A 25684-nucleotide genomic window follows, 5' to 3' on the forward strand; every position below is an offset into this window, starting at 1 on the left:
AAATTGTTTCCAGCCCAGAATTCTACGCCCAACCAAGCCATTCATGCTTTTAGATGTGCAAGATCTCAAAAATTTACTTACCAAGTGCCCTTACAAGAACTTACCTGGGCCGGCGCCATAGCTCACTAGGCTAATCCTCCACCTGCGGCGCCAGCACCCCGGGTTCTAGTCCCGGTTGGGGCGCCGGATTCTGTCCCAGTTGCTCCTCTTCCAGGCCAGCTCTCTGCTGTGGCCCGGGAAGGCAGTGGAGGATGGCCCAAGTGCTTGGGCCCTGCACCCCATGGGAGACCAGGAGAAGCACCCTGGCTTCTGGCTTCGGATCAGCACCTTGCGCCAGCTGCAAAGCACCAGCAGTAGCGGCCCCTTGTGGGGTGAACCAACGGAAAAAGGAAGATCTTTCTCTTTGTCTCTGTCTCACTCTCTTACTGTCTCACTCTGTCTGTAAAAAAAAAAAAAAAAAAAAAAAAAAAACTTACCTGGATATTATTGCTCTTCCAAAACAAGGTGATAAACCAATAGATTGAAAAATATCAGATCCAGAAAAGAGTTCCCACAGGAAAGGGCAACAGCTACCACAGGCCTTGAGAACAGAAGTAGGAGGTTTTGAGCTCTGGGAGAAAAATCTTCAAAGAAAATGAAAGAATGGAACTAACAAGTTTCATCATATATTTGAGGAGGATACATTCATAATAGGTACCTAAATGCAAATCAAGAAATTAAAATGAATCAATAATGGCTTCAGGAAAAATGAAAAATTTTTCAGGAAAGAGAAAGTATTTGTAATATATCACATTGCTGAACTGGAAACACTAATCACATATTTATAATAATGCTAACAATAGTAATGTATCTAAAATTGTGATAAAGGAGGACAAAAGGGCATGTAAGTGTGCCTTGTCATTTTCTTTCACAGTAGAAAGTAAGTTGGTAATGTGTACAATTAAAAGATTAAGAAATACCAGGGATCTTTTGCAAAATCTAAGGAAAATGTGTATCATGTGGACTTCATGAACTTTTTGCACCAAAATAAATTTAACCTTTAATTCCATTTTCCATGAACTGTTTGAAGTCTCTTCATACAAGTATAAGTGTAATCCTTAAATACAAGAATTATTAAAAACAGGACCAAAAGAGTTTGGCAAAGTAGCAGGATATAAAATCAATGCACAAAAATCAACAGCCTTTGTATACACAGGCAATGCCACGGCTGAGGAAGAACTTCTAAAATCAATCCCATTCACAATAGCTACAAAAACAATCAAATACCTTGGAATAAACTTAACCAAAGACGTTAAAGATCTCTACGATGAAAACTACAAAACCTTACAGAAAGAAATAGAAGAGGATACCAAAAAATGGAGAAATCTTCCATGCTCATGGATTGGAAGAATCAATATCATCAAAATGTCTATTCTCCCAAAAGCAATTTATGCATTCAATGCAATACCCATTAAGATCCCGAAGACCTTCTTCTCAGATCTGGAAAAAATGATGCTGAAATTCATATGGAGACACAGAAGACCTCGAATAGCCAAAGCAATCCTGTACAACAAAAACAAAGCCGGAGGCATCACAATACCTGATTTTAGGACATACTACAGGGCAGTTGTTATCAAAACAGCATGGTACTGGTACAGAAACAGATGGATAGACCAATGGAACAGAATAGAAACACCAGAAATCAATCCAAACATCTACAGCCAACTTATATTTGACCAAAGATCCAAATCTAATCCCTGGAATAAGGACAGTCTATTCAATAAATGGTGCTGGGAAAATTGGATTTCCACATGCAGAAGCTTGAAGCAAGACCCATACCTATCACCTTACACAAAAATTCACTCAACATGGATTAAAGACTTAAAAAAAATAAAAAATAAAAAATAAAAACAGGACCAACAACTATAAGAATCATAGCAGTTGTCACTAAGGAACAAACATTAGTGTGAATAGTGATAGAGAATGGGCTTTCTGATTTAGATCCTAAGTCTTTCAGGAGTCTAACATTTATTTTTTTTATTAAACTTTTATTTAATGAATATAAATTTCCAAAGTATAGCTTATGGGTTACAATGGCTTCCCCCCTCCCATAACTTCCCTCCCGCCCGCAACCCTCCCCTTTCCCGCTCCCTCTCCCCTTCCATTTATGTAAAGATTCATTTTCAATTCTCTTTGTATACAGAAGATCAGTTTAGTATATATTAGGTAAAGATTTCAACATTTTGCCCATATAGCAACATAAAGTGAAAAAACTACCATTGGATTACTAATTATAGCATTAAATAGCAATGTACAGCACATTAAAGACAGAGATCCTACATAATTTTTTTTCAAATTAATTAATTTTCTATGCCATTTCCATTTTAACACCAGGTTGTTTTTTTTTTTTCATTTCCAATTCTCTTTATATACAGAAGATCACTTCAGTATATAATTAGTAAAGACCTCATCAGTTTGTGCCCACACAGAAACGCAAAGTATAAAAATACTGTTTCAGTACTAGTTATAGCATCACTTGGCTTTAGACGACACATTAGGGACAGATCCCACATGGGGTGTAAGTACACAGTGACTCCTGTTGCTGATTTAACAATTTGACACTCCTGTTCATGGCGTCAGTAATCTCCCTAGGCTCTAGTCATGAGTTGCCAGGGCTATGGAAGCCTTTAGAGTTCGCTGACTTTGATCTTATTCCGATAGGGTCATAGTCAAAGTGGAAGTTCTCTCCTCCCTTCGGAGAAGGGTACCTCCTTCTTTGATGGCCCCGTTCTTTCCACTGGGATCTCACTCACAGAGATCATTCATTTAGGTCTTTTTTTTTTTTTTTCCATGATATCTTGGCTTTCCATGCCTGCTATAGGAGTCTAACATTTAAAACCACGTACCTTGGGCCAGCGCTGTGGCATAGTGAGCTAAGCCTCTGCCTGCAGTGTCAGAATCCCATATGGTCACAGGTTCGTATCTTGGCTGTGCCACTTCCAATCCAGCTCCCTGCTAATGACCAGGGAAAGCAGCAGCAGATCGCCCAAATGTTTGGGCCCCTGCACTAGTGTGGAAGACCCAGAAGGAGCTCCTAGCTCCTGATAGGCTCAGCTGCCTCTGTTGCAGCCATTTGGGGAGTGAATCAGCAGATGGAAGACCTTTCTCTCTGTCTCTCCCTCTCTCTGTAACTCTACCTCTCAAATAAATAAATAAAAATCTGGAGGAAGGAAGGAAGGAAGGAAGGAAGGGAAAATAAAGCCATGTACTTTGAAAAAATAAGTTCCCTGTTAATTAGTTCAATGGTCAGCTGAAACTTTCTGGACTGTTTGCAAAAAGTGTCAAACACATCATAGTTACAATATCCAGCCAACACAAATCAAATACTCGCTAAAAACTGAATTATGTTGATATTACAATTATACACATTCAAATTGGCTTCACTGCCTAGAGCATCCCTATTGCCTGATAAATGTTAAACTCAGTTTTAATTTTGCTTCTTGCTGAACTGTCCCTTGCAATATATATCCCTTGTAAATTACAAGAAATACAAGATAGAGTTTATATGCCATTTGGTAACAGGAAATTCCTCTGGGACCTCATGTTTCTGTTGCCAACCACTATATCATTTTGGCTTTATATGCAGGAACATCAGCTACCAGATCACTATTGTAGGCTTGAAATTCATCTACTGGAAACAGTTAGCTGAGGGAGAGACAGCTTGAGAGAGAGAACTAGGACAGGACAGTTATTACAGTACTATAAGAGTAGTGACATTGCACCTTCCATTTTTACTATTAACTAATGTCCGGCCTGCCATAGAGCCAGTTACCCCTCCTACAAGACCACTGTAGGGGAACAGTAATGAAGGAAATGAGAGTTTAACTGTTTAAATCAGTCTGATAATAAAAAAAAGAAAGAAAGATCAGGAAGCCAGGTTTCATTATAAAGAAAATCCTCAGTTTTATCACGGTGGCCTCTTTTGTCCCCAGTTCTTTGTAATATTAACAAATAATGCCTGAGTCCCATTTTTTGTTGTTTTGGATTTCTTCCACAGGTGTCTAATAACTTACAGACTTGTTGTATGCCTCTCATTCTATATGAGTCTTGCTTTCAAAGTATCAGAGCTCACATGTGTGTGATGCCCTCTATGAAAAATTGTTTCATTAAAGCAATCATGTATGTCCTTACATTCATTGTAGAATCTCTGCATCTCTCTACTGCAGAAGTTACAGTGATAAATCATGTGCTTTCATTAATTATTCTATCAATCACTCTATAAATTATATGTATTTGTAAAGACTGACATTTCAAGATGATATGCTTTATTATCTATAAGATGTCAAGATGCCTAAAACAGAGTTCCAGATTTATAGATTAAATCAACATCCACCATGTGAGCAAGCCTCCAGGCATTTAAGCCTTCCTTAAAAATATCTTTAAAAAATCCCTCAGGTTCTACTATACATTTTTCTCGTTGCTTTTGTCACTTCCTGAACATATAATGTGCATGCAAAAGAGAACTGAGCACTTCTGTATAACCAGCACTCATATAAACCAAAAATGATTTCTAACGTACCCTTTCTGAATCACTGTCCCACAAGGGTAACCACCATGCTACCTTCTAACAGCCTAAATTAGTGTCCTACGGTTTTCCACTTTATGGATATGTTTTGTGTCATATTTCATTCACTCGGTATATTCATAGAAACTCCATTCATATTGTTGAGCATAATTATAATGTAGCATTACCATGTTGTATTCCATTACATGAATATACCACAAGTTTTCTGTCTATTCTTACTGTTGCTAGGTGTCTGAGCATTTCTGGCTCCAGTTTATTAAGAAATAAAAACATGATTCATATCTTTTGGCAAACACATGTAAGCATGTCTGTCGAATATATACCTAGAAATGCATGGTTGTATCATAGGTTATGTATATGATCATCTTTAATAAATACTGCCAGGCAGTTTTCCAAAGTAGTTTATCAGCTTTTAACCCTTTTATTCAGCATACATTTATTCAATGTATCCTCAGGAAAAGAAATATAATTAGATCATTTTTCTTCGTTGTAAGCTTTGAAATCATTACTGATGCTTATAAAGCAGAGATATGATCCATTTAAATGTACTTACCACATAAACTAGGCTGCTTTGAGTGATTAATTATAATAAGATAATTTCTCTGAGGATATTGGATTAAACAGTTGGTCATTAGAAATGTTTGCAGATTCATTACAAAGGAAAAAATTATCAAAAGCTATAGTGAGCTATAGTAAAAGTGAGTTCAGGCTTTTTCTCAAATGAATAGTTCAGATGGAAGCTTTTCAAACAGTCATCAAGCATCAGCGAAAAGCCCAGTGGATGGATTCCATGACCAAGAGCCAAGCAATTTGAGATATTATCTCAACTCTGCCAACTCTGTATAAACCTCTTTATTTATCTGGGTATTTATTTTCTCATCTACAAAATATGGGTCTTAATCCACACTTAGTGAGGATCACATGAAAACCCTTTGTATTATGTATGTCAGCTATAATTATATGAAGTAGACAGAGCTTATGTTTTACATCAAAGAGCTATAAACAGATTCTCAGATCATGGCATTAATTCTTTAGGTGCTTTCCTAAAGAACACATTTTCCCCTTTATTATTTAGCTGTTTCTTGTTATCTCTTTCTTCATTTTCAGCGTTAGAGATATTGCGTAGTTCAGCTTCATTAATCATTAACATAACCTGGAGGTCTTTAGCTTACTAGTTAGTTTACTGGTTGCATGGTGAGATTGCAGTAGTCCTTTGCCTCTATCTTATCAAACTTTTAGTAAAGATCAATAACTAAAATTTCCGTTTATGATCATGTAGGTTATAACAGTTAATATAGTATCTTGTTCCAGATAATATAGTATCTTTCCCTAACCAATTCAAAAATTGCATTACAGTATATTTCTTGATACTTTGAAAGACAAGTCTGTTGATTTTGATTGTGGCAGAATATGTTTAACAGACAGCTGAAAATACCAAAGTAGTCTCCCTCCTGTGGACATTTATCAGGGCTAAGTATGACAAAGAAAAGATTCTTAATGTGTGGTAACTTAATAATCTCCTCCTTCATTTCATTCTGTCTCCTGCTCTTTTCTTTTTCATGTGCCCATGCATGCCACGTGCAGTGTGTTTGGCGTAGCTATGCAGCTGACGAGAAATCTGTTTCCATTGCAACCTGGAAGCCACACTTGAAGGCTTTGCACACCTGCAGCCCTACCAAGTAGGTATCAGTGTGACAGCTGGTGCTGTAGTTCAGTCTTTTCAAGTTTATTAAACAAGCATACATATACACACATACACACACACGTTGATGTTTGGCTTGTCCTATTCCTTTTTGCTCTTGGAGAGAGTCAAACCTGTTTAATAGCAACCCAGACATGAACCTAAATGGACTTAATATCATTCCTCACCATCCACAGACCAGAATTAAAGATTAAAGGAATGTAAACTTTTATAGAGAATTTCTTTCTACTATCCCATGCTTATTTTCTGGTATCTCATCTCATGATGCCCTCTGGAATTCTAAGTGCAAGCATCACGGCTCTTGAACAACAAATCACCTGATCCCAAGAGGGGAGAGTTTGGAGAGCAATATGAGGGGTCTTGAAAAACTTAATGGTGAATGCTTCTAGGAAAAAAAAGAATGGATTCCAAATTTCCAAATTTTTGTATCAAAATAAACCTGCCTTTTAATTCCATTTTCCACTAGCTTTTTTACATACCTCCATATGTCTTTGCAAATTTAAATCTATCAAAGTTATTTCTCATATGAAGCCCTTTCAAGGGTCTCCAAGCCTTCACTTTCAGATCTAACTAATATCAGTAGCAAATGAAGAGAAGAATCAGGGTCCTAATAAGATTACAGTTTAAATGAGGCAATGAGCTCAATCATATCAAAATTTAAAACTCACATTCACAGTTTTAAAGTAATGTTATTCTCATAAACATTTCATTGGGTAAAACAAATCACCCAACCAGCTATGGCTGAATTCAGAGAGAATGAGGAGGTGCAGTTATACCATGTGCCTGGAAGGACAAGAGAACCAGAGAAAATTACAAGCAGTAATAATGATTACCATAGTAATCTTTAAATGTTTTTTAAAGCCTTTAGTTCTGAAATCCTGGACTCCCAGTTCAACTAGCAGAGCACATGTTAAGCCCTAATGACCTTCTAATTAAAGAAGTGCTCATTGAAATACCAAAGCAAGTCATGAGAAAGACTTTCTGTGAATCACCCTGCTTGATTAGAATAGTCAGTTGTCCAGGTTGTTCAAAACTTTTTAAATTGCTTATCTGACTTAGTGTTTTATAGCACCAGCTCTTTCCCTTCATAGCCTCCCTGTTCCTACTCCCCCCTCCAAAAAAAATAAAAAACACTTAATCCTACTGGCTGCTTGGAATTCAAGGCGCCAGGGAAAACCACCTAGTTCTTGCTGCTGTGGGAGGGATATCAGATGGGGAAATCTTCATGACTTGTTCCCTGGCATTGCAGTTTTAATAGAGGTTCGTGAAGCAGCAGAATGTACACTGATAGGAGGTAGCAGATCTGTCATTAACTAATGGGATTTGTTAAGTTAATTCCCTGTCTTACCTTGGGCCTTAGTTTTTCCATTCACAAGGAAAAGGGCAAGAGCTGAGCAAGGTGATTCCTACAGAATATATCTCCTACAGGTTGGTGGCTAGAACTCTGTCAGCACCTGGGACAGAGATATTCCTAGACCACAGGATTTTAGAAAAGATGGAACCTTTCACAAGGATTGAGGCATGAATGCTCTTGAGTCAATGTGTGGATGAGAATCCTTTTTTTCACTTAAAAATAGAAATTTAGTTGAATTTCTATTATAAAATATTAGAAACTTTCAAAGTTTTGCTATTAAAAAAAACAGAAAAGGAAGGTAACTCTCGTGCCATCTATTTCCTGGGGGTATGAATCAAAAATGGGAATTAAATAGAAATTATATGTCCTATCTTTGTGAGGCTTGATAGACAATTATAGAAGAGTAAGGTTAGTACAAAAATCATAGAGGCTTCTTCGGCAACAGAAATGAGTGGTCTATTGTCAGGTGTGGTTACTTGGCTTCCCTCTTTTTGCAGTGTTAGGATTAAAGGTCATTCTGAAGCCTAGAAAAACTATTTAATAGTGAGTCAGATTCTCCAAGTGCATCAGTTATTATTGCACTTACATAATACCTTGCTTTTTCTGTGGCATTTTCCCTATTCTAAGTGGGGGTGAAGGTGGAGGAGGATTTATGCAAACACCTGTCTTCATCCTGTTCCACTGTGCCTATCAACCATCCCACTCACACTCCTTTCTCTGCCAGCCTCATTAACCTGTGAGTCTCAGCCCCATTGACTGAAGAACAGTTATTTGTTCAAAATGACACAGCAGTCGCTGGTGAAGTTCATAGGAATCTGGATGTCCCAACACCTCTCTCTCCAGGGATACTTCATTCTTTCAAATTGCAGTAGTTCCTAATTACTGTTGCTGTTCCTCATAAATTAGTGAGAATGTGGTAGAAATTATGGATTCTTTCCCAAGAATAATATTTGATACACAAAAACTCAAAACTTTGCCTGCAATTTTAATGTATTCACAGACTCCCTGAAGCTGGGTTTGGAACCTTTGCTTTTGAAAGCAAACCTTTTTTAATCAAGTTTGTAAGTTTGTGAGGAGAGTAATTTACCATGACTTAGGGATATTTTTACATGTATAATTATACATGCTAGCTTACTGAGTTACAGAGTAATACAGTGAGAAATAGACCAAAACTTAGTTTTACTTATATAGGGTATGGGGAATCTTCAAAACGTTCATGGAAATGTAAGTTACAAAAAAAAAAAAACTGCATGGATTTCAAATTTTTTGCACCACAATGAACTTTTTTTTCCACAAGGAACTTTTTTAATTCCATTTTTCATGGACTTCTTGAAGTACCCTCATATTTTCCTTTAGTATTTAGTCTAAGAACTTCTGAAGGGAAAAATCATTCATTCATCTATACATTCACTCAGCAATTATTCAGTAAACATGTGTTGTGAGCAAGGCACCAGGAATGTAATAGCAGAAGAGGGAAAAAGAACCTCAGGCTTCAGGAAGTATATATTCAAAGTATGCTAACAATAAAAATAAATAAATAAAATGTAGAATATATTAGGTGTCAGAAAGTGCCAATGAGAAAAGTAAAATAGAGGAGGAATTTAGGGAGAATCAGGGGCTTCAGTTTTAAATCTTAATACCAACCACATCATCATCAGTGGTATTATTATCATTAAAAACATCAATTCCATGCTGGGTCCCTGCAGTTTTGAAGATGCAATGGAATGGTTTGACTCCACAAGCTCATCCCAGAGAATAGGACGAAAACAGGTCTAAGAAACAACTAAACATGGAAAGCAGTCTTAGAGGAAGGGGTATGCCTTACCCAGTCAAACCTGCCTGGCGTACAACCCCATGAATACTCGCTTTCTTTTCAGGTCTAGTTTATCTCTTACTGTGAGGGGACTTCAAAAGTTCATGGAAAATGGAATTTAAAAAGAAATTTCCACAAACTTTCTGAAGTACTCTCATATACCTTAAAGGTCTTAGTAGTCACTATTTCAGTGTTTTATTTTAATGACAGATTTATAGAGAGAAAAATTTTTTTCTTCTTAAAGAGAATCAAGGCTATGCAAAGGGTGAAACATAGATAAATGGGCTATTTTAGGGAATGAGTCAGATGTTTTATAAAGCTACAGGGAATAATCAGTCTCTGAGGATGGTAGCTGGTACCTTAAGAAGTCAGAATTCAAAGATTATCTGATCCAATGCCTTTGATTTCCTCACAAGAAAACCAAGACCCACAAGAAAATCAGGTATCTGCCCAAAGACACATTTGCAGAGTGTAAGAGTTCTGCACCACATCACATAGACCTAAATTTGCTGAAATGCATGATTAAAAATGCCACCCAATAGTCGTCTGGAAGAATTCTCATTGATTTTCTATGTACCTTACTTACTCCAAGGGAATTCGTACTTTACACAATACCAAAATAATCTGCCTCAACAAATGACTAAAGTTTAAGGCCACAGTCACAAATTAATGAATCCAAATTTAGAACCCCAAAGTCTGCGTGAACCACAGAGATTACAGCTGCATTGTAATGAGTAACATTGCAAGAGCTTTAGGTCATTCTAGTTAGCTCAGAATCACTTTTATTAGCCATGGATAAGTTTACCTGATCACACATCTGTGGTTTTTGGAAATATACAGACAATGTGGGCTTTGCCAAATAAGTGTTGTGCTATCTCAGATCTGTATACAAAGAACATATATTAGGATGTTGAGTACATTTATTATCAATAATATTGTTTCTGCGGATCATGCATGAGAAGGGATACTTAAGGTACTTGATTCCCCAATCTTCAATTTGGCCGTTATCAAGTGCTATAAATGTATTCACTGGTTTATCATCATTTCTCTTCTGTCTGCACACACCTGAAGGAAAGAACAAGGGGAAACAACAAGCAGGTTTGTGATTTCTCTTTTGCTACATGTTTGTTTATAAATCTGATGCCTAACAGATGTTTTAAATGTGTCTCATGTGAGTAAGATCGATCCACAAATACAAGATGATTAGAAGTGGCCTTTCCCAGGATTGCCGGCAAAGGTTGCTGCTTCTATTGATTTTAGCCTCCCTCCCTTGGGAACAGAATCATCTTCCTAACTTACTGCTTTTAACAATCTGCAGAACATAGAACATTCTGGGCACAAAAATAATTATGATCTTTCATTATTCTTTGCTGACATTTTCCCAACCAGACATCTTATCCAAATGTTTCAAAAACAGTAAGATAAAGAGTCAAAGAAAAGAATTTTTCTGAATTTTATGTGCCCAGACAGTAGTCCAGCATACGCTTCCCTTCATTAGAGTCCTTTGTGGCTAAGAATTTTTTTGGTTTTTTTGTTTTTTGTTTCTTGTTTTTTTCCAAGAGTAATACTGTGTACTAACCATCTCTCTGGGATTTCTCCGACCCATGATTTCTGGGGTTGACTCAAGTGATCTGATTCTAAAGAACAGCACCCCCCTTCATCATTTAGGAAGAAGATATCCCTCCCAAATCTCCAAATTACTCATGGCCACTCTTTCATGGCTTTGTTTATATGCTCTATCAGACCAATAGCAGATAGTTAAACCTATAGAGACTAGAAAGTAGCAGAAAGCTTTTATCTATGTTAATGAGTTGCCAGGATGGGTCTGGATTTGTGAACAAAGCTCTGAAGAAGAGAGCCAAGTGGATGCTGGCACCAATGGTGCAAGCTAATAGCAGAGGCAGAACTAGCAAGAGAACACTAGGTGCCTGGAAGGAAAGAAGGGACACAGCTTGTTTGTTTTCCCTATCATTGCCCCTTGTTTCAGTAGAGGAAACTAAGGCAACCAGCTGCCCAGAGTGGACCCCAACATGGAGCCAGTGTGAAGTGAAGGATTATTCCTCTAGCTTTGTACCATTATAATAATAACACTCATCAGAATGTATTTATGTAGTGATGAAGTTAGTTTTCAGGATTCACTTAGAGTGATGAGGCTCTGAGTTACTGATTTCTGCATTACATTAATGGTTAAAAAGATTCCCAAACCAAAACATTAGTGTATTCATCTTTGTTGGGAGGCAGATAGGATAGAATATACAACATCAAGCATTCCTTCTGGGTAGATAAGCCCCCAGAGGGGCAGCATTAAAGATCCTCTCTTATTTGCTGGTTTTAGAGTTAGAGCAAAAAGACCTTAGATATTCTAGGTGACATCTCCAAAAAATTGTACATGCCTAAAGAGTTGCTTTTCTCCACTGTAGAAAGATTCCTGACCAAAGAGAGATTCTAGTCATTAGTCTCAGGACATTCTTTGCATACACACCAGAGGAGACAAACTGACCCATTCTAACCCTACAGGCCTTTTTTCACATTCCGCACAGATCTCACAATTCTTCTGTTATGACAACTTTCCTTGAAAAAAGCTGCACAAAATAAATCATAGCCATTATAAGCTGTGTTCTAGTGTCTTTGTGATATTGTTAAAGGCTTTCTTGTCTCAGGAGCTATCCATTTACAACTTATGTCAAAGGGTAATTTGTCTCTAAATTGGAAGGACAGACCATCTTGGGCATGAATTTCACAGCTATCTGAGAGTAACTCAGCTGTCTTGGTTTCATCCTCCCAAATGGAGCTGTTGACACCTGAAGAAAAAGTTTCTAAATCATGTATGTACAGGTGCTTGAATAAGCATTGCAATCCTAAAGGAGTGATCACCTCAGAATAACACAGACTGTACATTCTCTGTATGTTACTATAGCAGAAAACAAGGACAGAATCCAAGTGTCACTATAAGGCTGCTGACCACAAGTGCAAAAAATAAGCTACCTAGTAAGCCGTCACAATTCCCAAAGACCACCAATCAAATTTTCTAAATTTATTTATGTTCATTTATATATAATACATTTAAATCTATTCCTCATGTTGTGAGCTAAGTTGTCAAAAATAACTCATAGGCTTGAATGCACAGAACCACTGAACTGGGTCAATGAGTTAGAGAATCAGACACAGAAATTTCTTGCTTCTCTGTGGTCATTGCACATTTAGAAAAAAACACCTGTAACAAGTGCTATTGCTTATCCTTAATATCTTGCTTAATGCCTCATGCTTCATACAATTAGGTATCCTGTCCCCCAATAACCTGTCACATCACCCTATGTAAAGTTATGGCAGAGAATGTGTTCAGCAGTTATTGAAGAGAGCAATAAAATGTCCCTGACCTCAAGTAGTTTATATGAAAAGAAAAACACCAACAGTAATGAGAAAAGAGGAAACGTACAAAAAAGAAAATTTAAAAATTTAAAACATTGCAATAATCTGAAGGAAGTACACTGAAGCTCTCATTTAAAAATGTTTTAATGGACACATAAAAATTATACATTTTGAAGTCCTCATTTTAATATTACCTTAGCTTTCATCTTCTTGTGCTCCACAGGCAATGGAATTCATAATACTGCATAATGAATGCAGCAAGATTATTGTAATAACAATAGCAACCATCTTACAAAATAACACATTTGCCCTTACCCAAGCAAAGTATGCACAAAGCAAAATGCATTTATAATGAGAGTTCTTCCTTGGAGAAGAACATATCTGGGTCTGGATATTGTTAATTAATGCTTGACCCCATTTCTAATAAACTAGTTACAACAACGCCCAACCGCAGCGCCGTAGAATCGTTTACTGCCTTCGGGACCATTGGGTTATTGATGGTGATTCAGATAAGCAGAATAAACAAGCCTCACCCCAAGTGGGAGCCAACATTTTGATCCTGCAGATACATCAGAGTCTGGAGTATCCTAAGTCCTTCCTCGTGGTTTTTCTCTGTGCCAAAAACTGGAGGTAATCCAAGTGTAGATGAACCCCATGTAGTAGCCAATACCCTTCTCGAATGCCTGGCACTCACCCTGAGGACGAGAGCCACGACTGTAGACTGGGCCATACACAGAGAGGCCTTTCTCCCTGCAGAACAGAGTGAGGTCAACCATTTGTTAACTGTGTTCCCTGCTTTGGAATGTTCTGTCTTTCTATACTGAGGTTGGAGTATGTTTAAACAAAATTCATCTATGATATCTTGGGCTAGGGAACACTGTCATATTGTTTGTGACAGACTGAAAAGTTTTCTTTAAAAGTACAAACCGTCAGTCTCTGAAAGAACTTTTTTAGCTCCACTAAGCAATAGTGAAAATAATGTTTCATTGGCTCTCTTAGGTACAGAGCCAGGTATAAAGTACAATTAGTCTCGATTGAGCCCACTCTGTTCTCCCTCTCCTTAGACCATAAATACAACTTCTTTAGCATCACCTAATTACTCATTCTTTTCCTCTGTCTTCCCATTAAAACAGTCCTAATCTCATATTGTGGTGGTAAATGTGTTTATTTTATTTTATTAATCATCAGATTAAGTAATTTTTCCAGCTCATCTTTACAACATTTTTTCTCTGGTTTGCTGTAAATTGTCATTTTCAGAGAATGAAATTTACCTGTGAACCCATTGTCCAGATGAGCAAAGTATTCAAGCCTTGAGGTCATTTGTGATCCTTCCTTCTTTCTTCCTCCTTGACCAGGTCATCAAATAGTTGTCAGTGAGTCATCACATTGATACAAGAAAGCTTTTACCTCTTCCGATCTATGTTTCTGTGGTTACAAGAACAAATCATACCATCTAAGGTTTGAGGGTTATCCATAAATCTCACTGCCTCTGCTTACCCTGTCTTCCTAATCAGCAGTCGTTGCCATACTCACACACCTGCTTCATTGGTAAGCGGCTTACCTGGAGTTTATGAAGCACTCCTACAGTACTTGCACACATTGTTTAGACAGCAAACCATCTAACGTTAATTTAACAGGTACCTGTGAGACTGTTACAGAGATGCATGTCTTCAAAGTTTAGGCACAGATGCTGTTCTTCATTATGTTAGAATCTAGTGCTGTGATCCACTGAGTGCTTTGTCTGAACCATGCCTACGTGTATGCTTCATTGGGTTCTGTGGCAGTGTGTGGCTCATGGGAGAGAAAACTAGAACATTGATGGAAAAGATTGTGTGCTTCTATTTCTTCTGCATTATTTTCCATTATTTTCCTGTTCTTTCTTCTGTGTGCAATGAATGATTGCATGTGTTGCTAAACTATGTGAGACTAGAATTTATTTCTTTTGCAAAATATTCAACTTGTGTCTATGGGCAGAATGTTCATTTGTTTCAAAAACAATCTTCTCAAAACAGTGTCTCCTTTTGTTCGCCTTTATTGACAGAGAAGATTTCAGTCTTAAAAATACACATAAAATTAAATAACAAAGGTAATTTAAAAATTCTTTGCACAAACTAGCAACCTAGAGTCTTTTATTCTGTTTTTTATTTTTTTGAACATGTATTCTAACAGTGGGTTACCTATATGAACCATAACTATAGATGTTTCAAATAAATCAAAAACTTATGTTTTTTGAATTTCAAAGCAATTTGTGTCTACTTCATTGATTTCTATAAATATTCTTAAAAGTTCTGGAATATTTTGTTCCTCAGTCATTTACACTATATTTTGTTGATACTTTTTACAGGAGTTGGTATATCCTAATATATTTATATTCTTATTTTCATATGAAATAGATGCTAGTACATAGAAGATTATCATTTGTAATGCCTATTTCAAACCTAATTACTTAAATCTAACCATTAAGAGCACTGGATATATTTCAAGCAGCACAATTAAACTACATAGTCAGTACTCACTGCTTAAATAGTCTGAATAGTTAGCTATGAAAAGCAATAAAGCCAAATGGCTTTTTGTTGTTGTTGTTGTTTTGTTTTTTTAAGAGAGAACAAAATCGCTAAGCACTTTTCCTGGTGAAATGCTTAGTAATGTGCTGCTCTATTTCCCTCACTCCTAGTAAGTTCTGTAGTAATAAGCAGAAGCTCTTCAGAATGTACACCTCAAGGAAGCAGAGGTACCCAGCATCCCGGCTATTGACATGAGATTTGAGAATGCCAACTAACCTCAGGTGCATGACCAGGGTACACCGCCACCCCACCTGAGCCCTGTTCAGAGACTCACTCTTCCTAGGGACTTTTGAATGAAGTTTTCAATGCGCTTGTCATTTACCTTATTGCCTGTTGCCTGCTTTGATACTCTCCTCCACCTGAACAAATAGGCGAGGTCCCATGTAGTACTGGCAGTCAGCCCCCTGGCGCCTCCTCGTGGTTGGACAACTGCTGAGCTGCTGCACGCACTGGATTGTTATGGCTTGGTTGCCATATTGTGCCTGAGGCGAGAATTTGTAGAACACTTGTTCTGGGAAGGGCTAAAACCCTAATTAAGTATAACAATAGCTACAGCATTCTAAGTCCTGGAGGATTACTGTGGGGTTATGATGCATGGAGCATCCAGGGGTAGACTGCATGCTAGGCTATTAGACTAATCTGTACATCCGCTTCTAGAGAGGGAAGAATTCCCTTGCCCAGGGGTGGTGCAGGCTCCCCTGAGCACAGCCCTCTGCTGGGAGCATGGGCCTGCCTGTTAAGAAAAATGCTCCGATCAGTGGACACAGTAACCTTGTTACCTTCTCTGAAGAGACACCTCCTTGTTTGATCTCCTGGGCATAATTCTTGGCATTCTTCATAAAAACAGTGTTACATAAATCTTCCTCAAAAGTCGTGTTTCTAGATGTCACCAAAAAAAAGCAACGAAATAATGAAGAGTTTAATAAACATTGAAGAGTATGTATCACTGTATTTTCAGTAACAGCCACCTAATCTGTTTAATAGTCATCCAATCAAATGGATTTCTAAAAGGGAAAGGAAGTAGAAAAACTGGGAAAAACTAAAGAAAAAAATTTTCTTTTTTAAGAGGACAGAAGAACATATCTTTGCTTTGGAAAAAGAAAAAGTTTGATTTAAGAAGTTCTGAATTGGGATCATATTCCATAATCTTAACTTTCATAGAATTGGGTCAAAATTTAAAGTGAAAACATAACATTTTAATTGAATTTAGTGTGCAACATGTTAAGTTTGTTTTTAAATGATTCTTGATAATTTTTAAAATATTAGACATTAGCAAATATTCACATACTCTAGAAGGTCAAAAGAGAAATGGTGCTTAGAATTCATTTACATCAATTTTTAAGTGCTTTAAGTGGTATTGAGACTTGGAGAATATTATTCCTATTTTCCATTAATTTGTAGAGGTACTATCAAATGTTTCTTAGGAGCAATTTTTAAAATATTACCATAGAAACAATTTTTAAACATTCTGTTATTGTAAATAAAACATGGTGAATGTGACGCTGATATTTTCATTTTTCAGTATTTTTGCAGAAAAATTTTAAAATGAAAAACTAAAGTTCCTATTTAATGGTTTTATGATGTTTTTATTAGTATCTTATTCATTTAGTTGGCATAGGAAAGATGTATCTTGGAAACTTTAGAAAATAACTTGATGATTAATAAACCCAACCTCCTGTGCTAATTAGCATCTTCTAGAAAAGGTAATAGGTAAGATCAAGGGTAGTGAGGATGCTTGCAATGAGAGCTATGTCAACTTGAGTCATTCACCAAACTAAATAAAGACACAGACGTGAACATATATTTCCTGAACCAGATCATCATAAATTCAAATTATAGAACAGATGTATTGAAACCAAATGCGAATTGAAGCTTTTACAATTAAAAAAAAAAAAAGCTTAAGAAAAGTAGCTATTTTAAGCACTTATCCTTTTGATGAGTTTTTTTAAAAAATAATTGAAAGCTTTTTGATGACATGGGGAACCTAGCTTGAGAATAAAAAGATGCTGTTTTATGATGTTTTTATTGCTCTTGTTTAAAATAATCTATCATTTAATAGCGCATTTGTCAAGCAGAGATAAATCCGTCAACTGATGGAACTGTTGTAAAGAACCCTTGCACCCACCTGACCTCGTCACAAAGCTGCCCAGCCTGGTGTTTGCATGTGCCTTCAGCTCGTCATGCTGTACTTAGCTGTGACCACATTCCACATGGGAGCTGCCAGCTGCATGGCCCACTCATTTATTGTTACCAGTACTCTGACTACCATAGTTCGTGTTGATTTCTTTTTTCATGTAAACACAAAAAAAGTGGTGCCTTTTTAGAATATCATTTGTTTAAGCAACTAGGCATGGAAAAATAAATGTTACTGTCTCTTGTTAGCTACAAAACACATATCCACTAAACACATTTGCTGTTGGCATGCTGCAGTTGGGGACAGTGGACATTGCGGTAAGTGGAAAAGGCAAAGCCTCCACTTCATCTCAGATAATCCTTATCCATGAGTACAGTGACTTCACCCCACAAAGGCTTCCGCATGACCCAGAGTAGCTGCTCAAGCGACTCCACTCGGACCCCTTGCCCCATCATTTCCTCAGGCCCTGCAGCGCCCTACCCTCTCACATGGGTAACAGTGTCACCTTCTACTGAATAGCATAAGGACTTCATAAATGAAAGAAAAAAACAAATAGAATGAGCACACAAGGCTTCTTAAAGTTCGTTTGAGTCCTGCCAAACTTCCTTAGCTACATGGCTATTTTTGTCTCCATGTTAGAGACGAGGAGCCTAAAACCTATGCCTCTCTTAGTCCAACCTGCCCTTTCCCAGTTCATCAACACCACACCTCCTGATCAGGAAAGTGTAAGGTGCACTTGGAGTTTTGTGGTGGTTGCTCATGCTTCCTTTATCAGCCCACAACAGCTCAATCCCAGCAAACCTCAAAGAACTGACTGTCTGAACAAATATAATTTACCAGTAGCTGCCACAGCAAATCAATAACCTGTTTGATAGCAGGAAATGGTATAGTGAACATTAACATTTCATTCTGTTAACCAGTCACCACATTCATTGTATGTTGGGGCTATTCTACCTTGTGTCATTTTGTCTCACAAAAATGAATGTAAGCATAAAAGAAATGTAATGTTATGTGTTGTATGTCTAATATTATGTATGCAGTGCTAGCGACTGCTATGAGATTGCATGAATTTGTTGAAATCATAATCTTGCCTGAAATACAAAATGCATGTTGAATGTAGGTATAAATGTAACTGTCTTCCCTATTTTCCTGTAGAAATGTTTAGATTACAAAGAGATATACTCCCAAGTAGAAAATAAATTTTTTTTAAAAATCTCAAAAGTTGAGGTTAAAGCTAAAAATCACCCAACAGTTTTTTAACATGAATTCCAAACCAGTTCTTTGTATCTCCTATGTAATTGTGCACAAACTGCTATACTTGGTCTCAGTAGTTTCTGTGATAAAACCAAGGAGGGTGTGTATATAGATATCAAATGAATGCAAACAGAGATTTTCAATAAGGGCAAATTACATTGCTATGCTCCTACTCGCTGAAAACATTTTGTCTATTGAAATATATGACCATACACAGTTTCATCGAATTATGTACCCAATTGGAATGGACAAAATTGCTTGAAATGGATTAATCGTGCCTCTGTTCTCCACAGTCAGAAGCTAAGTTTTAAGGAGCGAGTCCGCATGGCTAGCCCAAGGGGCCAGAGTATTAAGAGCAGACAAGCTTCGGTAGGTGACAGGAGGTCCCCGAGCACCGACATCACAGCTGAAGGCAGCCCCACCAAAGTGCAGAAGAGCTGGAGCTTCAATGACCGAACCCGCTTCCGGCCCTCGCTGCGCCTCAAAAGTTCTCAGCCAAAACCAGTGATAGACGGTAAGCCCCATTTTTCCATAACCATTCTGAACCAAATAGGCTGTAGTGAGTGAGATCATGAAGCCATTCATTGTCTGTGCTGCTATCTGAAGACTGAAGGAAGCTACCCCAGAGAAATGACTGTTTTCCTGGGAATTTATCCATGGCCCTAAGGGAAGGCACAGAGCCTAAGTTTACTTTTGGAAGCGTCCAATCTACATTTCAAAGAAGACAAATGTAGTTATTTTCTCACGCATACCTGCAGCATATTTACTTCTCAGACAATGTGACTATTGATGTGTGTGTGTTGTACAGGACAACCAGGTGCTCTGTAACATCACACGTGATAGGAAGGCGAAGAGAGCATTCTGGTTAGTAGGGAAGGCGCTCTTTCCCTTTGCCACATACTCTATCCACCGTTGACTCACGCTACTGCTTGTCTTCCTTAAAGAGACTGCTGCTGATTCTTCCTTTGGAGTCTTCCAATGATAAGTGAAATTCAAGTTCTTCTCCCAGGAGGAATTAACCTATTTTATTGATACGATTATATAGCAGAAGTCTACTTGCCAACACATTTTATTGAGTGCCACATAGTTTTCATGTTTATAAAATAAAGCTTTTTATTTTTCATTTAAGATTAGCTTGCCTTTCCTTTTAACTGTGCCCCGCTGGGATCTCTTATACTGGGCAAAGAACCAAAATCAAATAGCATCTTCCATTAATGCATGAAAACTGCAAAGGCTATCAGTACTTTGTTCTTGTTCCCTAGGATAACCTGTATTTTCCCAGGCCCTGAAGGCTCAAGGGAGAAAATTAGCAATCCAGGGTCATAATTACAGTGATCTCAGATCCTGTGCAGTGAAGTGCCTGGGACCTCAGCACCGAGTCCCTCCCAGCTTCCTCGGAGATTCTCGGACATAGCTCTTCCACTCTCAAGAGAGCAATGCAAGTTCCCTCTTCACACTTCATTCTCCACAAGTCCAGTCCCGTGGATTTGTTCTCTCCCATCTCAGCTGTAGGACAGGCTCTGCCGTGCTTCCCCACAACTGTCACTCTGCTGAGGTGGGCAACGCCTACGTCCCCAACCCTATTTGCTTTGCCATCAAATCACTTGCAGTGTCCTGAGTCCCCGGTGGCACACCTTTGGGGTCTTCTAGTTTCTGTCCTCTCCTCCCTAGGGAATTCAGCTGAAAGAGCTGAAGCACTGGGTCTAGAGTAACAGGTGACAGGACTTCATTTTGCACTTGAAGTAGATTCACTGAATATACTTGTAAATGGGCATGTCCCTTCTGGAAGGCAATTCGGCAAAGTAAATACAAAAGCCTTTACATATGCCTAAGCCTAGACACATCCCACTCATCAATTCCATTTCTGTAATATCATTGATGTCATGAAACAATATCAGACAGTACAAATAATACTATAAATAAATTGAAAATTACTGACATGGGGAGATACAAAAAATTCCATCTTTATTTTACATTTCTATGTGTCGTGTATAGCTCATGTGTGTCTAGGAGAGGGTTGAGAAAGATTTACAACACTATATGCATAGTTACTTCCAAGTGGTGAGAACACAATCATATTTTATTTCTTCATTTTCTTCATCCGTATGAGTATTTTCTAATATTTCTGCAATGAGCATGTATAGCTTTTGTAATCAGGAAGCAGAAGAGGATTTTTTTCTATTTAAAATTAGCCTTTCTTTCACATGCTGCCTCCTTTCTGCCCCCCTACCCCACCCCAAGAGCCCCTGAACTAACTGGTGCTCACCAAAAGGAGCACCTGGTCTTAACCGTGGGAGCCAGCCTGCACCGCACACAGACCTAGACTGTCTAGTGAGGTTTAACAGATTCTACTATAAACAGAACTTATATTAGTTGCATGTGCTGCCGTAACAAAGTGCCAGAGACTTTACCACAGGCTGAAACAACAGAGCTTTATTTTCTTAGCATCCGGAGGCTAGAAGTCCAAGATCAAGGTGTCAGCAGGGTTGGTTTCATGGCTGTCTTTCTTGGCTTGTAGAGACTGCCTTCTCCTCCCTATGCTTTCACAGAAGCTTTCCTCCATACACACCTGTGTCCAAATTTCCTCTTCTTGTTGGTTTTTTTTTTTTTTTGAAAGATTTATTTATTTGAATGGCACAGCTACAAAGAGAGAGAGAGAGAAATCTTTCATCTGCTGGTTCACACTCCAAATGGCTGCAGTGGCCCCGGGTTGGGCCAAACCAAAGCCAAGAGTCCAGAGTTTCATCCAGGTCTTCCATGTGGCTGGCAGGAGCCGAAGCACTTTTTCTGCTGCTTTCCCAGGCACATTAGTAGGGAACTGGATCAGAAGTGGAGTAGCTGAACTCGAATCACTGTTCATATAGCATGCAGGTGTCACAGGCAGCGGCTTAACCCTCCGCACCACGATGTGAGCCCCACATTTCCTCTTCCTCTAATGATGGCATCACCCTGAAAACTGCATTCTGACTTAATGATCTCTCCAAAGACACCATCTCCAAATGCAGTCACATTCACAGTACCAAGAGCTAGGACTTGGAAATTCTGGAGGGACACAATCCAGCCGGTGACAGAGCTCCTACCCATGCTACAGTGTCCCTGGCAATCTGAGGTGTGTCCCTATCGTCAACCTTAGCTCTGGGTTCATGCTGTACTAGAAATGCATACATTACACATTACAGTGGTCCGTATCCTTCCAATATGGGTTTCCAAAAGTCTTCAACTCCATGCTATGAGGTTCTTACAGTCAACTGAGCACATTTAAATATAAAATTTATAGAATCTGGATTCTGAATGTGGAAAATGAGTGCTGGTTGTACTATTTGGCCAGAGGCAAAGAGTTTTTCAAACTCACTTAGAGTCAGTACTATCCATCACAGTATTTTCAGTATCTGCAAATAGTTCTCAAAAGTCACATTGATAAAGACAGAAGTCCTATTCTCCTCCAAATCACAAATTGTAAAGGTCTCCCTGTCATCCATTTTCTCTAACATTTCATACAAGTGCAATTCTGTTTGGTTAGAAGGGAATTGCTTTTCCCTTGGTTGGTGCACATCTCAGTTGATTCTGAGTTCCCCGAGTGACGAGAGAACTGATCGCCATTCTGATATAGCAGATTTTTTGCTACCCACCTGCAGGAGATGGTGGCTCCTGACTCATTTAACCCAATAGCCCAGAATCCTTACCTCTGATTTAACTTGATTTGGGGATCTTGAGAAAATGGAAGTTCTTTTTCACAGAGGAAGAAAAAAGTTGAAATAGCTATCAAATAAATTTATACTTTAGTTATACATTTTTATTTATAGTGCCTCTCCAGGTTTTAAGTATTTCTAAAATCTGCTTACTATCCATGGAAAATCGTATTTAATACTACAGCCAACTCCCAGTTATTCCAGGTCTATTTGTTCATTCACTTCTGGTACTTTTTTCTTCTACTTCTCTCTTTCCTTTACATATTTTAGGCATTTCATGACCCATTAGCATGCACAGGGAGAGTAGGAGAATAAAAGAAAGAATAATGGAAATTTAGATCAGCCATTAAGTTAATAACTAATTACATTTGGAAAGTAATGGGCCTGTAATTGAATCATTATAGTGTGAAAATAAAAGAAATCTAGAGTTAATCTGTAAATATTAATAATCCCTGCCAAATCTGGTACCCTTTACTATTACATGATAGTGTTTTTATAATTTAATGACTCTCTCAAAAGGTTATTAAATGTTTTTATTCTTTGTTATAATTTTTGTGAGAGGCAGAAAGACAAAGAGAGAGACAGAGAGCTCTCATCCACTGGTTCACTCCCCAGACACCTGCATCTGGTGCAGGTATGGGGCAGAAGCCAGGAGACAGGAACTCAATCCAGTTCGCTATTGTGAGTGGAAGGAACCCAACCCTCTGAACCAACACTGCTGACTCCCAGGATCTTCCCTAGCAGGAAGCGGAGTCAGGAGCCAGAAATGGGTTTGGAGGTCAGGCACTCCCATATGGGACACAGATGTATTAACTGGCAGGCCAAATGCCTACTTTTTTTGCTATAATTTTTAATAAGATTGAAATATTATAGTCAAAAAGAACACAATTGTCTCCTAATACTCCTCAATCAATATATACTAGAAAAGTGAAAAGTAGCAGGTGTTTTCAGAAGCCTAAAATGTACAAATGGAAAAGGGGAGAAAGTAAACTATAGGGTGGTATTGCCAAAGCAAATTTATTTTGATTAATAGGATATGAATAGTATTTTTAGCTTATAAGTCCTATAATAAGAAATAAAAATGATCCATTAAATAGCCAACAGTATTTAATCCTCTTCATGTAATGTTGGAAATCATGTAGCATAAAATGGTATTTTTATCACAAGTACATAAGGGCAGTAACCATGATAAACCTTTCGTTGAATTCTCTGTGTCAGGCTTTGTTCTAAATGCTTTACCTCTGTTATCTAATCTGATTCTCCTCATACTCTTATGAAGTAGTTACATTATTATCCCCATTTCAGGTATGAGGAAACTGAGACTTAAAGCTAAGTAACTTGTCCAAGGCCTACGAGTTGTAAGGAAAGGAACCACACGGCATATCGGATATCTAGGCAGCTTAACTTCAAAGTCCCTCTGTAGACTTATTTGAAGATATACTTTCCAATGTCATGTCAGTTTCCCTTTAAGCATGTGTCTTTTCTTCTGCTCTCCCTCTTACCCAATCCCTGCTTTCACTCTTGGTCCTTCCCATACTAGTCATTTGACCTTGCCAATATCCTTTTGCATCTCTCTCCCAGCCACATCTGCCACACTTCTCCATTACATCATCTTCCAAGGCTGCCAGAGCTAGAAGATTAGGCAAATTGGGGAAGTGGCCTTTCAGTGACCCTTTTGTTTTGATTACGTGTCTGGGAAGAGACTCAGGATAATAGCCATACTAGTCTGTGTCGATTTGCCCAGGCAGGGAGGCAAATAGTAGGGTAAGCTGAGCATGCTCGAGCTATAAAAGGCAGTGGCAGGAGACAGACATCTGTCAGAATAGACAAGTAAGTGGAAGGTGGCAGATTGCAAGGAGGAAAAATGACAAGCAGCCAAAATGCACAAGAATGAAACTAAGGAAAGCTAAGTAAGTAAAGTCTTCAGATTTCTGGTGACTAGTTTACTATCCAGGAGGGCGACACCTGCGGGACTCGGCTGCACTGGGAAATCTGTTTCAGAGTTGCACTCAAAGAGCACAGTGATCTCAGAGAAGGACAAGGAGGTAGCTTGAGATATCTCTGCCCTGTGGTGTAAATAATTTGATGTTAACTATACCCTATGATCTCTAGTCATTACCATACGTTAGAAATAGTAATAGATATCTAAAATATGTTTCACATGTATGTGTACCATGCATGCTTAACATTATTTATGTTACCAACAGTAACAACCCTGCTGAGCAACCTTCAGGGCTAATGCTACTCCTCTGGAAGGCACATCCTCAGCAGATGCTTATAAGAAAGGCCAGCTCAGCTGACTGCAGGAGATGTATGGGTTCAGCCGGGTGGAATGTGGGTGAACTGAAGATACTGCGTAACTTCCATTCGTGGGGGTTCCGTGAGACCAGTGCCCGTGTTCCAGGCACTACAAATATCTCTTCTCTCTTCATTTCGCTTCATGTTCCTTTCTCCCCTTGGCCAATGTCCCAGGTTAGAATGCATTTGGATGCAGGGCACAAAAGCAGATTCAAATACCTTAAGCCCTAATGGTATTTATAATACCACACAGAAAAAAGAAGCTCGGAGATAAGACATCTCCTGGCAGAGAGCACTGGGAGTCAGACTTCATTCTCTGTGATTCTTTTTTAAAGACTTATTTTGATTTGAAAGGCAGAGTAACACAGAGAGAGAGGGAGAGAGAAATGACAAACTTGCACCCACTGCTTCGCTCTCCAAATGGCTGTAACAACCAGAACTGGGCCCAGGCCAAAGCCAAGAATCTGAAACTCCATCTGGGTCTCCCCTGTGGGTAACAGGGACCCAAGTACTTGGGCCATTTCTGCTGCCTTCCTAGGCACATTAGCAGGGAGCTGAACCAAAAGCAAACAGCTGGGGTAGTGCTGTGGCACAGCATGTAAGACAACTGGTACTGGAATCCCATATGAGCACTGGTTTGTGTCCAGCTGCTCCTCTTCTGATCCAGCTCTCCACTAATGGTCTGGGATAGCATCAGAGGACAGCCCAAGTGCTTGGGCCCCTGTACCCATGTGGGAGACTCAGAAGAAGCTCCTGGCTCCTGGCTTTAGATTGGCCCAGCTCTGGCCATTGTGGCCATTTGGGAAGTGAACCAGCAGATGGAAGACCTCTCTCTGTCTCTCTCTCTCTCTCTCTCTCTCTCTAACTCTACCTTTCAAATTAATAAATAAATCTTTTAAAAAAAAAGCAAAGCAGCCAAGACTGGAATGGGTGCCTCAATGTT

At 38.5% G+C, this 25684-nt stretch overlaps 1 protein-coding gene across 1 annotated transcript in view; it reads left to right on the forward strand.

Annotated features, from left to right (window-relative positions):
* Positions 1 to 25684, forward strand: part of KCNQ5 (potassium voltage-gated channel subfamily Q member 5) — a 617705-nt gene that overhangs the window by 541407 nt on the left and 50614 nt on the right. The window contains exons 8-9 of the mRNA XM_062187575.1: positions 6149 to 6243; positions 19048 to 19268. Of these exons, the coding sequence (XP_062043559.1) occupies positions 6149 to 6243; positions 19048 to 19268 (316 nt within the window). The remainder of the gene's footprint in view (positions 1 to 6148; positions 6244 to 19047; positions 19269 to 25684) is intronic.

The sequence above is a fragment of the Lepus europaeus genome, chromosome 3 (genome assembly GCF_033115175.1).
Source record: "Lepus europaeus isolate LE1 chromosome 3, mLepTim1.pri, whole genome shotgun sequence".
NCBI lineage: Eukaryota > Metazoa > Chordata > Mammalia > Lagomorpha > Leporidae > Lepus > Lepus europaeus.